Below are 11,497 nucleotides of genomic sequence, written 5' to 3' on the forward strand. Positions count from 1 at the left end.
CACAGCAACTACAAAATGTTACCTTCTCTGGACACTGAAAGAAACTGTTGAAAGATTCCATCACTCAACTCAACTATTTTCATTGCAACAATGAAATCTAACAACATTTTTGAACAGGACTTGCGATTTTTGTTTTTTAAACAGCATATGTATATAATTTATGTTTGTGTGTTTTTCAAAACTGTGTATTTATTGAGCTTTCTTTACATGATCACAAAAAAAAATGTATTTATCTAAATGAACCTTTATTTTCTGGCATTTATCCAAAAGGTTTTGCTCCTGGATTTCTGGTACTATGACCACTTTTACAAACTAGACAGAGTCACACACACTTTGGTTTTGGCTTGTTTTATTATACAAGCAGTGCTCAGCTTGACATTTGGTGTTAACAGGGAGCACATCCTCTCTAAAGTCCTTAGGGAAGGACCCCCACTGAGACCATGACAGCTGAGCTAGGATTAGTTATGTGCTAACTTGTCTGCCATCTGTAAACATGACTGACAGTTCAGGCCTTGAAAGTAAAGACGAGTCGAGTTCTGTTACTGATTTTTAGTTAGGAACTGTTCATTATAATTTTAAATTATTATTCATTTTTAGTTAGGAACTGTTTTTTTTTTCAGTAGCAAGGGCCATTTGTAAAATACACAGAATGTGTCTCAGTAATTCATGACTTCTCGCATGTCTGTCACGGTAGCTAAATATCCGAGTTAATAAAAAGCATGTTTTAAATATGGAAATACAAAATGTTCCAGTTTAATGTGAATTTATTACCATAACTATCATCCACCAAAAATAGCAAAAATATAGAAATGCAGCCTATCAAGCACAGAATATCATATTTTGTCTTGTTAAATTTGTATAAAAATGCAAATATTAAAAGTACATACAATATTAAAATATACTGTACCATCTTAATAATAATAATCAATCTTTTAATGATTCCGTAGGGAAATTACTATTTACCACTCTTTTTAACACACACACACACACACACACACACACACACACACACACACACACACACACAAGGGGGGCTGTACGCATGCAGATAATGGGAAGTACAGTATAGTGGTGGGCAGCTTCACCATATGCAGAATATTCATAACAGTCATAAAACAAATTTACATTTTAAATAATCGTTATGCTGTAATAGAAGATTCACTGGTGAACCATTCAAGCACCATCTCCTTGTTTATGGCCACCCAGTTCATGTTGGCCTTGGTTCTCTCCAGTGCCTGCTCAAGAGCCACGGCTGCTGAACCCAAATGTCCTGCATGGTCTTCTTTGAACTGCAGTAACTGATAAAGAGTGGATGACAAGGATTACTGTGTCACTCATGTAATATCTGAGCCACTAAAAGTTAAGGTGTACTGCAGATGAAGATCCGATGTTAGTCTAATGATTAAAATTATTTATGTTGTAAATTATGGAACTAGAGGCCATAAGATCTTGCAGAAAAAAAATAAGAAAATAAGAGACCGTACCTGCTTGTACTCAAACTCAGAAGAGAATCGTTTGGTGACGCCACTAATTAAACCTCCAAAGGAGAACGATCCGCCACCGTAGCTGAAGAAAAGCCACAAACAAGACAAGCCTCGATTATATTGTGGCTAACAACAGGCTGTTTATCCCAAGCCTAAACTAAGATCCTACATGTTGTAATCTCTGTTAGCCCTTTCTCCAACTGGTGCTGTATATTAAATGTCAATATCTGAATAAAAATAAACTCAGTGGAAAAACTAGCAGCTGTTTGATTTTTATTTCATCCTAATTTAAGGATGACACAGTCATTTTAAAATAAGCGGATTAGGGTTTAATCAGAATACCATTCACCTGCATCTTTTCATAAGTATTAGTAGTGGTAGTAGTCGTAGTAGTAGTAGTAGTAGTAGTAGTAGTAGTAGTAGTAGTAGTAGTAGTAGTAGTAGTAGTAGTATTAGCAGTAGTAGAAGTAGTGGTAGTAGTATAGTATTAGTAGTGGTAGTAGTAGAAGTGTAGTAGTAGTAGTACAGTAGTAGCAGTGGTGGTAGTAGTAGTAGTAATAGTAGTAGTAGTAGCATAGTCGTAGTGGTAGTGGTAGTAGTAGTAGTATAGTAGTAGTAATAGTGGTAGTAGTAATATTAGTAGTAGTACAGTAGTAGTAGTGGTAGTAGTAGTATTAATAGTAGTAGTGGTAGTGGTAGTAGTAGTAGTGGTAGTAGTATAGTAAGAGTAGTAGTAGTGATAGTAGTAGTAGTACAGTAGTAGCAGTGGTGGTAGTAATAGTAGTAGTAGTAGTAGTGTAGTAGTAGTAGTAGTAGTACGGTAGTAGTAGTACTAGGAGGAGTAATAGTAGTATTGATGAAGTATTGATGGTAAATGTGTGTCTGTGTATTCACTCTGAGTGAGGTACTATTCTAGTATTGAATAAAAAGATGTGATCTGAGTGGGTCTGAGCAGAATGGGAGGCTGGGAATTTGAAAAATAAAAGTTTGAAATTCAACTAAAATCTTGCAGTAGCTTGGTCAGCTTTGGCTTTCATCATCATCCAGTCACTGGAAGGTCAGCGGTTAAAACTTCCAAACAATGATTTATATAGAACAAGAATAAAATACTGATAATATATTGAATATTGGGATTTTCCACATTCAAAAACATATCTGACAGACAAATAGCACCCACAGGTGCAAATTTCCAAATAAATTAGCCTACATAATAGGATGCCAATACTGACCCTGCTCTACTCTCTCAGGTGTTCTGTAGCAGGAGCACCATTTGGTATCATTTACTGTACAGGTATATGTGTGCACAAGGACAAACTCACTCATTGACTATAAGGTCCCACTTGGCTCTGATAAAATCCCATGCCAGAGCCTGGCCAATGGGGTTACTAGCAATAGAAATTACGACAGAGGTGGCGTCCTGCTTACGGATCTTCTCTGGGTCCAGACAGTAATCCAGATACCTAAAAAACACGCAAAGTGAGGGCAAAAGCCTGGTGCACTCAGAGGACACTGCAGAATGTGAAAGAATCTTATGAAGAACAAACATTAAAATGTTATCTAACCCAAAGTCAGTGCTGACCTGTTCAGGAGCCATGGCTGTGTGGAGCAGGACAGACCATACATGAGCTTATCAGCTTCTGAGGCAATGGTAGCATTCTTATACATACGCCAAGCAAAGTCCCATTCAGCCACTCCTCCCGCAGCAATTGCATTACAGTATACTGTGGATTTCAAGTTGGGATTAATCCTGTAATGATCGTAAAAATAACAAAAAGTAAAACAATTGTGTGTGTGTGTGTGTGTGTGTGTGTGTGTGTGTGTGTGTGTGTGTGTGCGCGCGTGTGAAACCATTAGAAAGAACGAAATAAACGAGTGGAATGTGAACACACGTGTTGTTCGATGGGTTGTCCATCCACTCTCTGAACCAACCAGTGGTCAGCTCTTCACACGCTGCCACTCCAGCGCTGCAGGCCAAGGAAATAGCATTCACCTGGTTGTACCTGGATGAGGATAAGTGTCAGAAGAGTATCTGAGAGGAATACAGATGATTCAACTTCATTCTGTGCGATCCATCTCATGGTGAGCAAGTTTATCTGTGATTTGTACTCCTTGTGTTGTGAATGTCAGACTTCTGTTTCAGCAAATTTTGTGTGCCACTGCCATATTATTATTAATGTCTTCATGGTCAGGCTCAAAACTCTGTGGTACAAATCCTATTGACAAACACTATTTACAACAAGCTATCTCACTATAATTATGCTTTGGTTTGGGCTCAGCACCCAGAGGCGGTCGGAGCAATAGATGCTACAAAAACGTTTTAATGAGTTTTAATATAGAATCTGTTATTGGACTTATTTTAGAATTCAAATGTACAAACTGGCATCATATCTTCATGTCGTCACTGTGACATGTAGAGAGGAAGCTCGGCCTAAATAAAGCTCGGATCAATAACGAACATTTAGTTTTGCATCCTTACTGGTCAGTGTGCTTCTCTGGGATCTGCGTCCAATTTTCCGTCATCTCTCTGAAGTGTATGAACAGAGGAGTGACCTGTTTCTTTATATAAGCCTGAAAATGAACACAATTTTTATTATCCCATGTATCTGTTTTAAAAGGGCAATGTCAGTTACAGTTAAGTCACATGCAACATACAAATATGTAAACCTATACGAACCTGCATTGGTCCGTACACCTCAGTGCGGTCAAACATTAGAAAGAAGTAGTCCAAGTTACGGCTGGCTGCCTGCCAGGGCATGTATTCAAATTCTTTGTTGAGGAACTTGGTGGTCATCAGAGCCAGAGTTGTATTCACCATTTTTGCCCTGAAAACAGCGCATGCATCTATATTCCTCTCCCATAATATTTGACAATGATGCTTTGAAGAAGAAAAAAGACCTCACCTTGCAAGGTTGAAAGCATCATCTATAATTTGCATTCGATTGATTATCGGAATATCCTAAAAAGTAAACAATTAATGAAATAAAGTGATTTTGGGGTCTTTTGAAAACATGGCAATTCAACATCACTTCCACCTTGTGGTGGCTGGTCTACCTGGTGTCGGGAACTCAGCTTGGCGAGGAGACGGTCCCAGTTCTCTGAGTCATAGTTCACTCTGTAGAAGCCCTTCATGTCTATGTTGGCCACCAACCAGTCATTGATACCAAGTATCACGTTTGGATTTGTGGCTGATTGTGAGGAATTACATATTTAGTGTTCAGTTCATCCTTCAACGCTCTTAGCATATCATTAGCATCTGAAAAACACCCTACCTTCTGTATCAGTAAGCCAGTAGTGCTGCTCAGCCCCTCCAGTCTTAATCCATGTAACTGGGACAAACCACTTATAGCTAGAGCCCCAACCATTCAGAAAGAGAAGATGAATTTGACAGATGTTTAATGTGACCTTGTACTGTATATTTATCCTGCTAGTGTTAAACATTAGAAATATCTCTCACTCAAACTCCGACGGTGTTTCCACTACAGAGTCTGGATCCAACAAGAAGTGTTTCTGGGTAATTTTGCCAGTTTGGGTGTTGATGGTGATGACTGGGAAACCCATCTGTAGGATCCAGCGGTTCATGATGTCCTCTATAGGGAAGGGCAACATTATGCCAGCTTTATCCACCTCCTGCAGACAGGAAATACTAATCATGTTGTATATAATCTTTCCTAAATGACTTCAAAGGATTTTAATGTTATATTTTGATATTTTTCTCCTCAATGTTCCTTAAAGATACTCTGACATCTGACTGATTTGAGTTTTTCCTGCAGTCGAAAGCTGATACCAAAGCCCCTACAAAGAGCATTGGGCTTGAAGGCAAATGTGATTAGATTTTGATGTTACAATGTCATGTGAGTCACATGAGCCTTGTGAGTATTTTTCCCGTAAGCTTGTAATTGGAAAAAGCAAATGTGAAACAATGAATGTGTTGTTTTATTAAAGTAACTCCAAATTGATTAATTCCAATTTTATTATTTGATCCATTTGGTTTGTTAACATTTGTCTAGAAAATTCAACTCCCTTCATTTGTGTGCAGGAAGGAGATTTGGAGGATTTGGGCTCCATCAGACACTTTTCTTGGCTCTGATTGCTGGTTTCGATTCATGCACATGGATCTACTGTATGTGTCCGCTGCTTGATCGTTTAATGCTTGTCTAAGGTACTCATATTTTACTGGTTTGGTCAAAAATTGGTGTGCTGAAATATGTATTTCTAATCTGAATTACATCAAGATTGGCAGTTACTATGTTTATTATCTTATTTACTTACCATACATGTTTTTTTTTTAATTTTCTTGTCTTCTGTTTAGAAAATTAATGCTTTAAAATAAAAATTTTGAGAGAAAATTCTTCTCAAATGGTAAGTCAGATAACTTACCATTTGCAGGTGCCTCCAGAGATCCTTGTAGATTGTAGTATTATACTTGAACTCTTCCAGGTATGACTGTAAGTAAACAATAATCTACTGATATACTATACTACATAAAATAGATACAGGTAACATGGATATACCAACATGGACAAATTTTTAAAAAACCATGTAAAGCTTAGTTGTACTCACATGGAGTCCTTTGGAAAAGACATTCTCAGTGATAAAGCTTGAGAGCATCCTCAGGACTGCAGCCCCCTGAAATGAAAAATGGAAGGGCACTTGTAATGTTAGCGGGATAAAAATACAGTAGCCTATTACTGAGGATCAGTGATTGTTTATTTTTTATTATTTTAATTCTGTAATTCTTTTTTTTATTTGTTTTTTGTTTACTGCAGTTCAACAACGTGTCTCCTGAATTTGGAAAACATTGCACCTTGCTGTACGTGATCGAGTCAAACAGCTGACTGATGTCCTCTGGTTTCTGAATATCCTCCACTTTGGATGAGAGGGGATGGGAGGAGGCTAAGGCATCCACACCCATCACACCAACAATCTCATTCAGAACGATCAAATCTGGCTGCAGAATACACAGACATATTTGTTTTTAACAGACTTTCAGACTCTGTAGAAACTTTTCCAGTGAAGATGACTTCTCCATGTGAAAACAAATTAGCCAGTATCCTCTAGCATTAAACTTTTCAGCTTGAATAAGGTAAGAACAGGTAAGAATAGAGCTCACCATAGTCCACATTGGTTCAGTGTAGTTTGCTCCAAGATAAGAGACATAGGTAGCAAACCCCTCGTTGAGCCACAGGTCATTCCACCACCTCATGGTCACCAAGTTTCCAAACCACTGACAGGTAAGAGCAGGATCATATTAACACGCTTCAAAAATAAACACATTTACTGTAAACAATGTGAGTAAATGTGCTTGGTGCCATACCATATGAGCAAGTTCATGAGAGATTACTGTTGCCACCCACTCTTTATCTCCATTGGATGACACACCAGGATTATACAAGAGGGCAGTTTCTCTGTAGGTGATCAGGCCCCAGTTCTCCATGGCTCCAGCACTGAAGTCAGGAAGAGCAATCTGGTCTAAAAAATAATTAAGGGGGACTTTTTTTGACTGCTGGTGATAGAAAAAACAAATGTATTTGTCTGTGTGGGTTTGTTGGTTCAACCTGATTTTTTCAGAGGGTAAGGAGAATTGTAGTAGTCCTCAAAGAATGCCAGTATTGGTCCTGTCTTCTGCAGGGCATATTCTCCTTGTTTCTCCTCTATAGCTTTCCTGCGAGCCCAGATCCTGATCTGGAAAACAAACGGTGATTCAATAACTCAACAAATCAAATGTCCAGCAGAGGGCAGTAGGACAAAAAGCACTGTTAGTATCAATGGTATTACAGTCACATGGCTCTCAAAGCTGACCATCAATGAAAGAATGTATTGATTACTTTCACAAAAATCCTCTATTTGCCAGCTCCACTCTAGAGTAAGATCAAGACAGCAGAATATACAGCAGCTTGCAATTTTAATTTGGTTTGTACATATTATTGAAATATTTTCTTAAAATTAATGGGGACATACCAAACCACTGTAAAAAACTGAGAAATATACACGGCACAATAGTTCCAATGCTAAATGTATTCAATCACCTGTAATTATATATTATGCAGAGACTGTACATCCATTCCCATACATAATGTTCTTACAGTAAGATGTATAAAAAATAATTACCATGACATCTGCACCAGGTTCTGTTCCAATATACTCAAAGTCACACACAACAAATGCCAGCAAGTAGGTTGACATAATCTCTGTTGGTTCAAATGTTGTATATAGTAAATCCTGGCCGTCCACATTGATGCTAACTGGTTCTGTGTATGGAAAATGACAGAAGCACAATTATCATAAATGACAAGTAGCAGGTTCATTGAATGCAAATGCATTATAGCAGAGAACTGTATGTTTGTAGCCACAATGTTAGGTCATATTTGACTACCCTTATTGTTTTGTACTTATAGCAACAAAAATTAAACAGTGAGAGCAATTTTATCAAACCATGATTAGTAACAAAATGTTTGATCACCACCTCATTAAAGGGGAAAACACTACTATATACTGTACATAAACACACACACACACACACACACACACACACACACACACACACACACACACACACACACACACACACACACACACACACACACACACACACACACACACGACATGATGCACTCAGATTCCAAGATAATAATGGCCATCTATGAAGATGATAGAGAGCAAAAATCACTATGAAAACATCACACATGGACAGTTCACATGTAAATGTTGCACTGGACAAGGACTTGCCGTAGTTCATGCCGTTCGAAAGTGCCTTTGTGTTGTTGGGATGTATGAGATTTATGTGAAAGACAGCCTTCATGGCAGGTTCATCAAAGCAGGGGAAGGCTTTCCTGGCATCTGTTGGCTGCATTTGAGTCGTGGCCAAAACTCTGGCAAAAACAGATCAGGAAACGTATCAAAACATTCTGGGGACAGGGACTACACAAGCCAGATGGCTTCTACCCATCAGCCTTTTTTTTCCCCCAGATGTTGTTGATGTTGCAGATAAGATGAAGGTAGTGAAGACTGTTGTAATAACGTGTGAAAAAAATTAAAAATAGATAAAAACATTTTTATCAAATGTTAAAGATTCAGATAAAGTCTGTTGTAGAAGTTCTCATGTTCATCTGTACTCACTTCCTCTGAACCAGCATTTCAGTTTCAGGAACACATCGGAAAATGTGAATGTGTTTTTTTTAGCTGTGTGTTAACTGAATACATTCATGAAACTTCTCCTTGTTTCAGAATTTACTGAAACTGACTTAATCATTTCAGCTGAAGCCCCTGTTTAGTAAAAATAGAAGCTCTTGCTCATTGATTCTGTGGGAAAGAAATCAAAACCTTTAATTTTTTGCTGTAGGTTTTTTTTTCTTAAGAAAAACTGAAATATTTCTATGCGACCAATCAGCAGTGTGGCTGTTATTTCCAGCAGTGCTGAGTAATTTTATACATAGCTGTCTACCACAATAACCCTAACCCTAAATACAATCACTAGGAGTCTGAAAAAGGACATACTTAAAATCATCACATCCCACAGTGGTTACACATACAGAGTGCTGTATATAATAGTTTTTCTTCCATCCATCCATCCATCCATCCATCCATCCATCCATCCATCTATTCATCTTCAAATCCTGCTTCATCCGCTGTTGCGGGTCGCACGGTGCGGGAACCTATCCCAGCCGGTTGGGGGCGTGAGGCAAAGTACACTCCAGGTGCAACACCAGTGAACCACGAAGTCACACATCCACGTACGCACACACTCACACCTATTCATTCTGTTTCAGACTTTTTTTTTTCTTTCTGAATCTATTATTTTACAGTAAAATGAATGATTCAATGCTCTTATTTTTTCTTTTTCTTTTTTTTTCCATTTTAAAGTACATTTCCCTGAATGAGACACTCCATACCCTTCACTACATATGAGGTCACATATCTCGAAACAAACCAGAAATATTCAAGAAATTATTTAATTTTAATTTAATTAAATTGGATAAATCGAATAAAGATTAAAATGGAAAGCATCATACTTTTTCACCCCGTCTTCCGTGTATTCACTTCTGTAAAATCCTCCAAGGTCGTCAGCCAGTTCCCCGACGAAATCCGTGTAGAGCTCATACATGCTGTCAGCCTGCAGCAGGCCATCGAGCTGGACCACGAGGTACTGGGTGGGAACCTCCAACCATGTTAAATTCATGCCGGGTGCGGTGGCTCCATTGAGGCCCCTGAGCTTGGCATGAAATCCGTTAAAGGTGGTGAGATTCAGCTTGTTGGAGTGGATGATGATGAGGTTGGTCTCCTTCACACATCTGAAGACTACAGTGCAGTTTCCAGTGAATATGAACAGTCCGTCTTTGTTGATCTCCAGCCTGGGCCACAAGGTCACATTGTAGGAAACAGGAGCAAGGGAGTCTGGGAGTCGGTAGCTCTGCCAAGGCTCCTTCGGGGTGGAGGGCGTAGTGGTCATGACAGTGGGCCCAGTTGTGGTCGGAATGATAGTGGGCCCAGTTGTGGTTGGAGGTGTCGCTTCATTCTTGGACTTCTCCTGAGCATAAACCACAGACAGAGCTATGATGGTTGAAACGGCGGCGATAGCCACAACCACAAGGGCTACTGCTACCGTTTTGCTGATGTAGACACCTTTTCCCATGACTCCAACAGAGAAGAACTAAACAGAAGAACAAGAGTGAATGTTTTTATGCCCTGCCTTGTTAGATTCAGCCCAGAGTTAATGGTTCATCTTCTGGGCGGGGAAAACAGCTGAAAGTACCAAACTAACTGAAAAAGTCCTTGAGATAAGAGGGAATCCTCCCTATCTCTAAACTTTATACCTGCATAACAGCCCTGAATAAAGACCGCCTTTGGAAGCTGGATTGCGCTTATTCTATTTATTCCATGCTGTAAATTGCACAACAAAAGAAAGACAGTTTGTGTGTGCATCTATGTGTGTCAGAGAGACCTGGCTTTCTGACAGTGAAGAAGCCAGAATTTCATAATGAAATGGGCTAAAGAGAGGTTTATGGGACTTGGTAAACCTTTATTTAGTCTCAAATGTTGCAAACTCTACATTTTCTTTGGTTGACTGAAACAACTGTGGCTTTCTAAGAAATGCTTCCATTTCAATGCTGAAACAGAAACATATTTTGTGCTCGGGCAGCAAAGAAATATCTTCATATAGCTTTTGGTCAGCAAACAGAATGAAAAGAAGTGACAATTCATGAAGCAAATGTAATTAATTCTTTCTCAGAATCAGACCTGTGCATGAGCAGAGTGGAAGTTGGTGAAAATAAGAATTCCTATTCATGGTTCGATGTACTGTTGAATTGTCACGAGTTCAAAAGGCACCGCATGAGATGGTGACACTGATAAACCAGGCAGCGTTGTGATGTGTGGTCAGACACTTTATCTCAGTGATCAGAAGGGCTCGTCAATTTTGCATGACGATGTGGGAAAAACACATTCCAATCAATGGTGAGATACACCTCATCCTATTCCGTAGGGATGATTTCTTAATCAGATTGTATGATCCATGTGTATCTTGAAGATTGTCAGTAAAAGCAGATATATATTTGTAGAAAGGCTTCAAACACATGGACCTATCACTAACAACGTCTCATTGGTATCAACATGATCCCATACAGTTGTGTTTTGTGTTAGCACAGGTCTGTCTTTGTTGCCACGCTCACATGCGGACACACAATCACCAAATTACATTATGATGTAGTGACGGCAAACTGCTTTACCTCGGGAAACATGTTGTTTTACCTTAAATGTAGTTACTTTTATGTCAAATGTTTAGGTAGCCTTTCACCTGTAATCACCTGAATCCCATTTTAACACTACCACATTGTTCCTTCTTCTGGCAGTTCAGCTGTTTCTCCACTTACTTCAAAAAGGCAACACATGGGTAAATTGAAAATGTGTCCCAACAAAATTCATTTTTGTTTTATTTGTATTTCATTTACACACACACACACACACACACACACACACACACACACACACACACACACACACACACACACACACACACA

General features: G+C 38.9%; 1 protein-coding gene across 2 annotated transcripts; it reads right to left on the reverse strand.

The window, feature by feature from the left end:
• Positions 1-369: 369 nt before the first annotated feature.
• On the reverse strand, positions 370-11,427 carry LOC137598999 (aminopeptidase Ey-like). 2 transcript variants are annotated; one of them, XM_068319621.1, is made up of 20 exons: positions 9,494-11,420; positions 8,211-8,353; positions 7,593-7,732; positions 7,040-7,166; positions 6,799-6,953; positions 6,595-6,708; positions 6,289-6,432; positions 6,045-6,110; positions 5,862-5,927; positions 4,939-5,111; positions 4,754-4,830; positions 4,536-4,669; positions 4,385-4,440; positions 4,159-4,306; positions 3,961-4,052; positions 3,374-3,484; positions 3,064-3,231; positions 2,804-2,944; positions 1,485-1,566; positions 370-1,298 (listed from the first exon to the last, which is right to left on the reverse strand). In XM_068319621.1, exons 1-20 carry the CDS (start codon positions 10,111-10,113, stop codon positions 1,140-1,142), a joined length of 2,916 nt encoding a protein of 971 aa, XP_068175722.1. In that variant the 5' UTR covers positions 10,114-11,420; the 3' UTR covers positions 370-1,139. The 2 variants fall into 2 exon arrangements, with proteins under 2 accessions (XP_068175722.1, XP_068175730.1); XM_068319629.1 differs by lacking the exons at positions 370-1,298; positions 1,485-1,566; positions 2,804-2,944 and having other exon boundaries at positions 3,064-3,205; positions 9,494-11,427.
• Between the last annotated feature and the right edge of the window lie 70 nt (positions 11,428-11,497).

This window comes from Antennarius striatus, chromosome 1, assembly GCF_040054535.1.
Source record: "Antennarius striatus isolate MH-2024 chromosome 1, ASM4005453v1, whole genome shotgun sequence".
In the NCBI taxonomy this organism is placed as follows: Eukaryota; Metazoa; Chordata; class Actinopteri; order Lophiiformes; family Antennariidae; genus Antennarius; species Antennarius striatus.

Bases quoted from the DNA above. Each gene is read 5' to 3' on its own strand.
- LOC137598999 (XM_068319621.1), bottom strand. From the start codon at position 10,113: ATGGGAAAAGGTGTCTACATCAGCAAAACGGTAGCAGTAGCCCTTGTG. The intron at 4,307-4,384 runs GTGAGGTCTTTT...CGCTGTTTTCAG, and splicing joins GATGCTTTCAACCTTGCAAG to GGCAAAAATGGTGAATACAA. The intron at 3,232-3,373 runs GTGTGTTCACAT...CGATCATTACAG, and splicing joins GACAACCCATCGAACAACAC to GATTAATCCCAACTTGAAAT.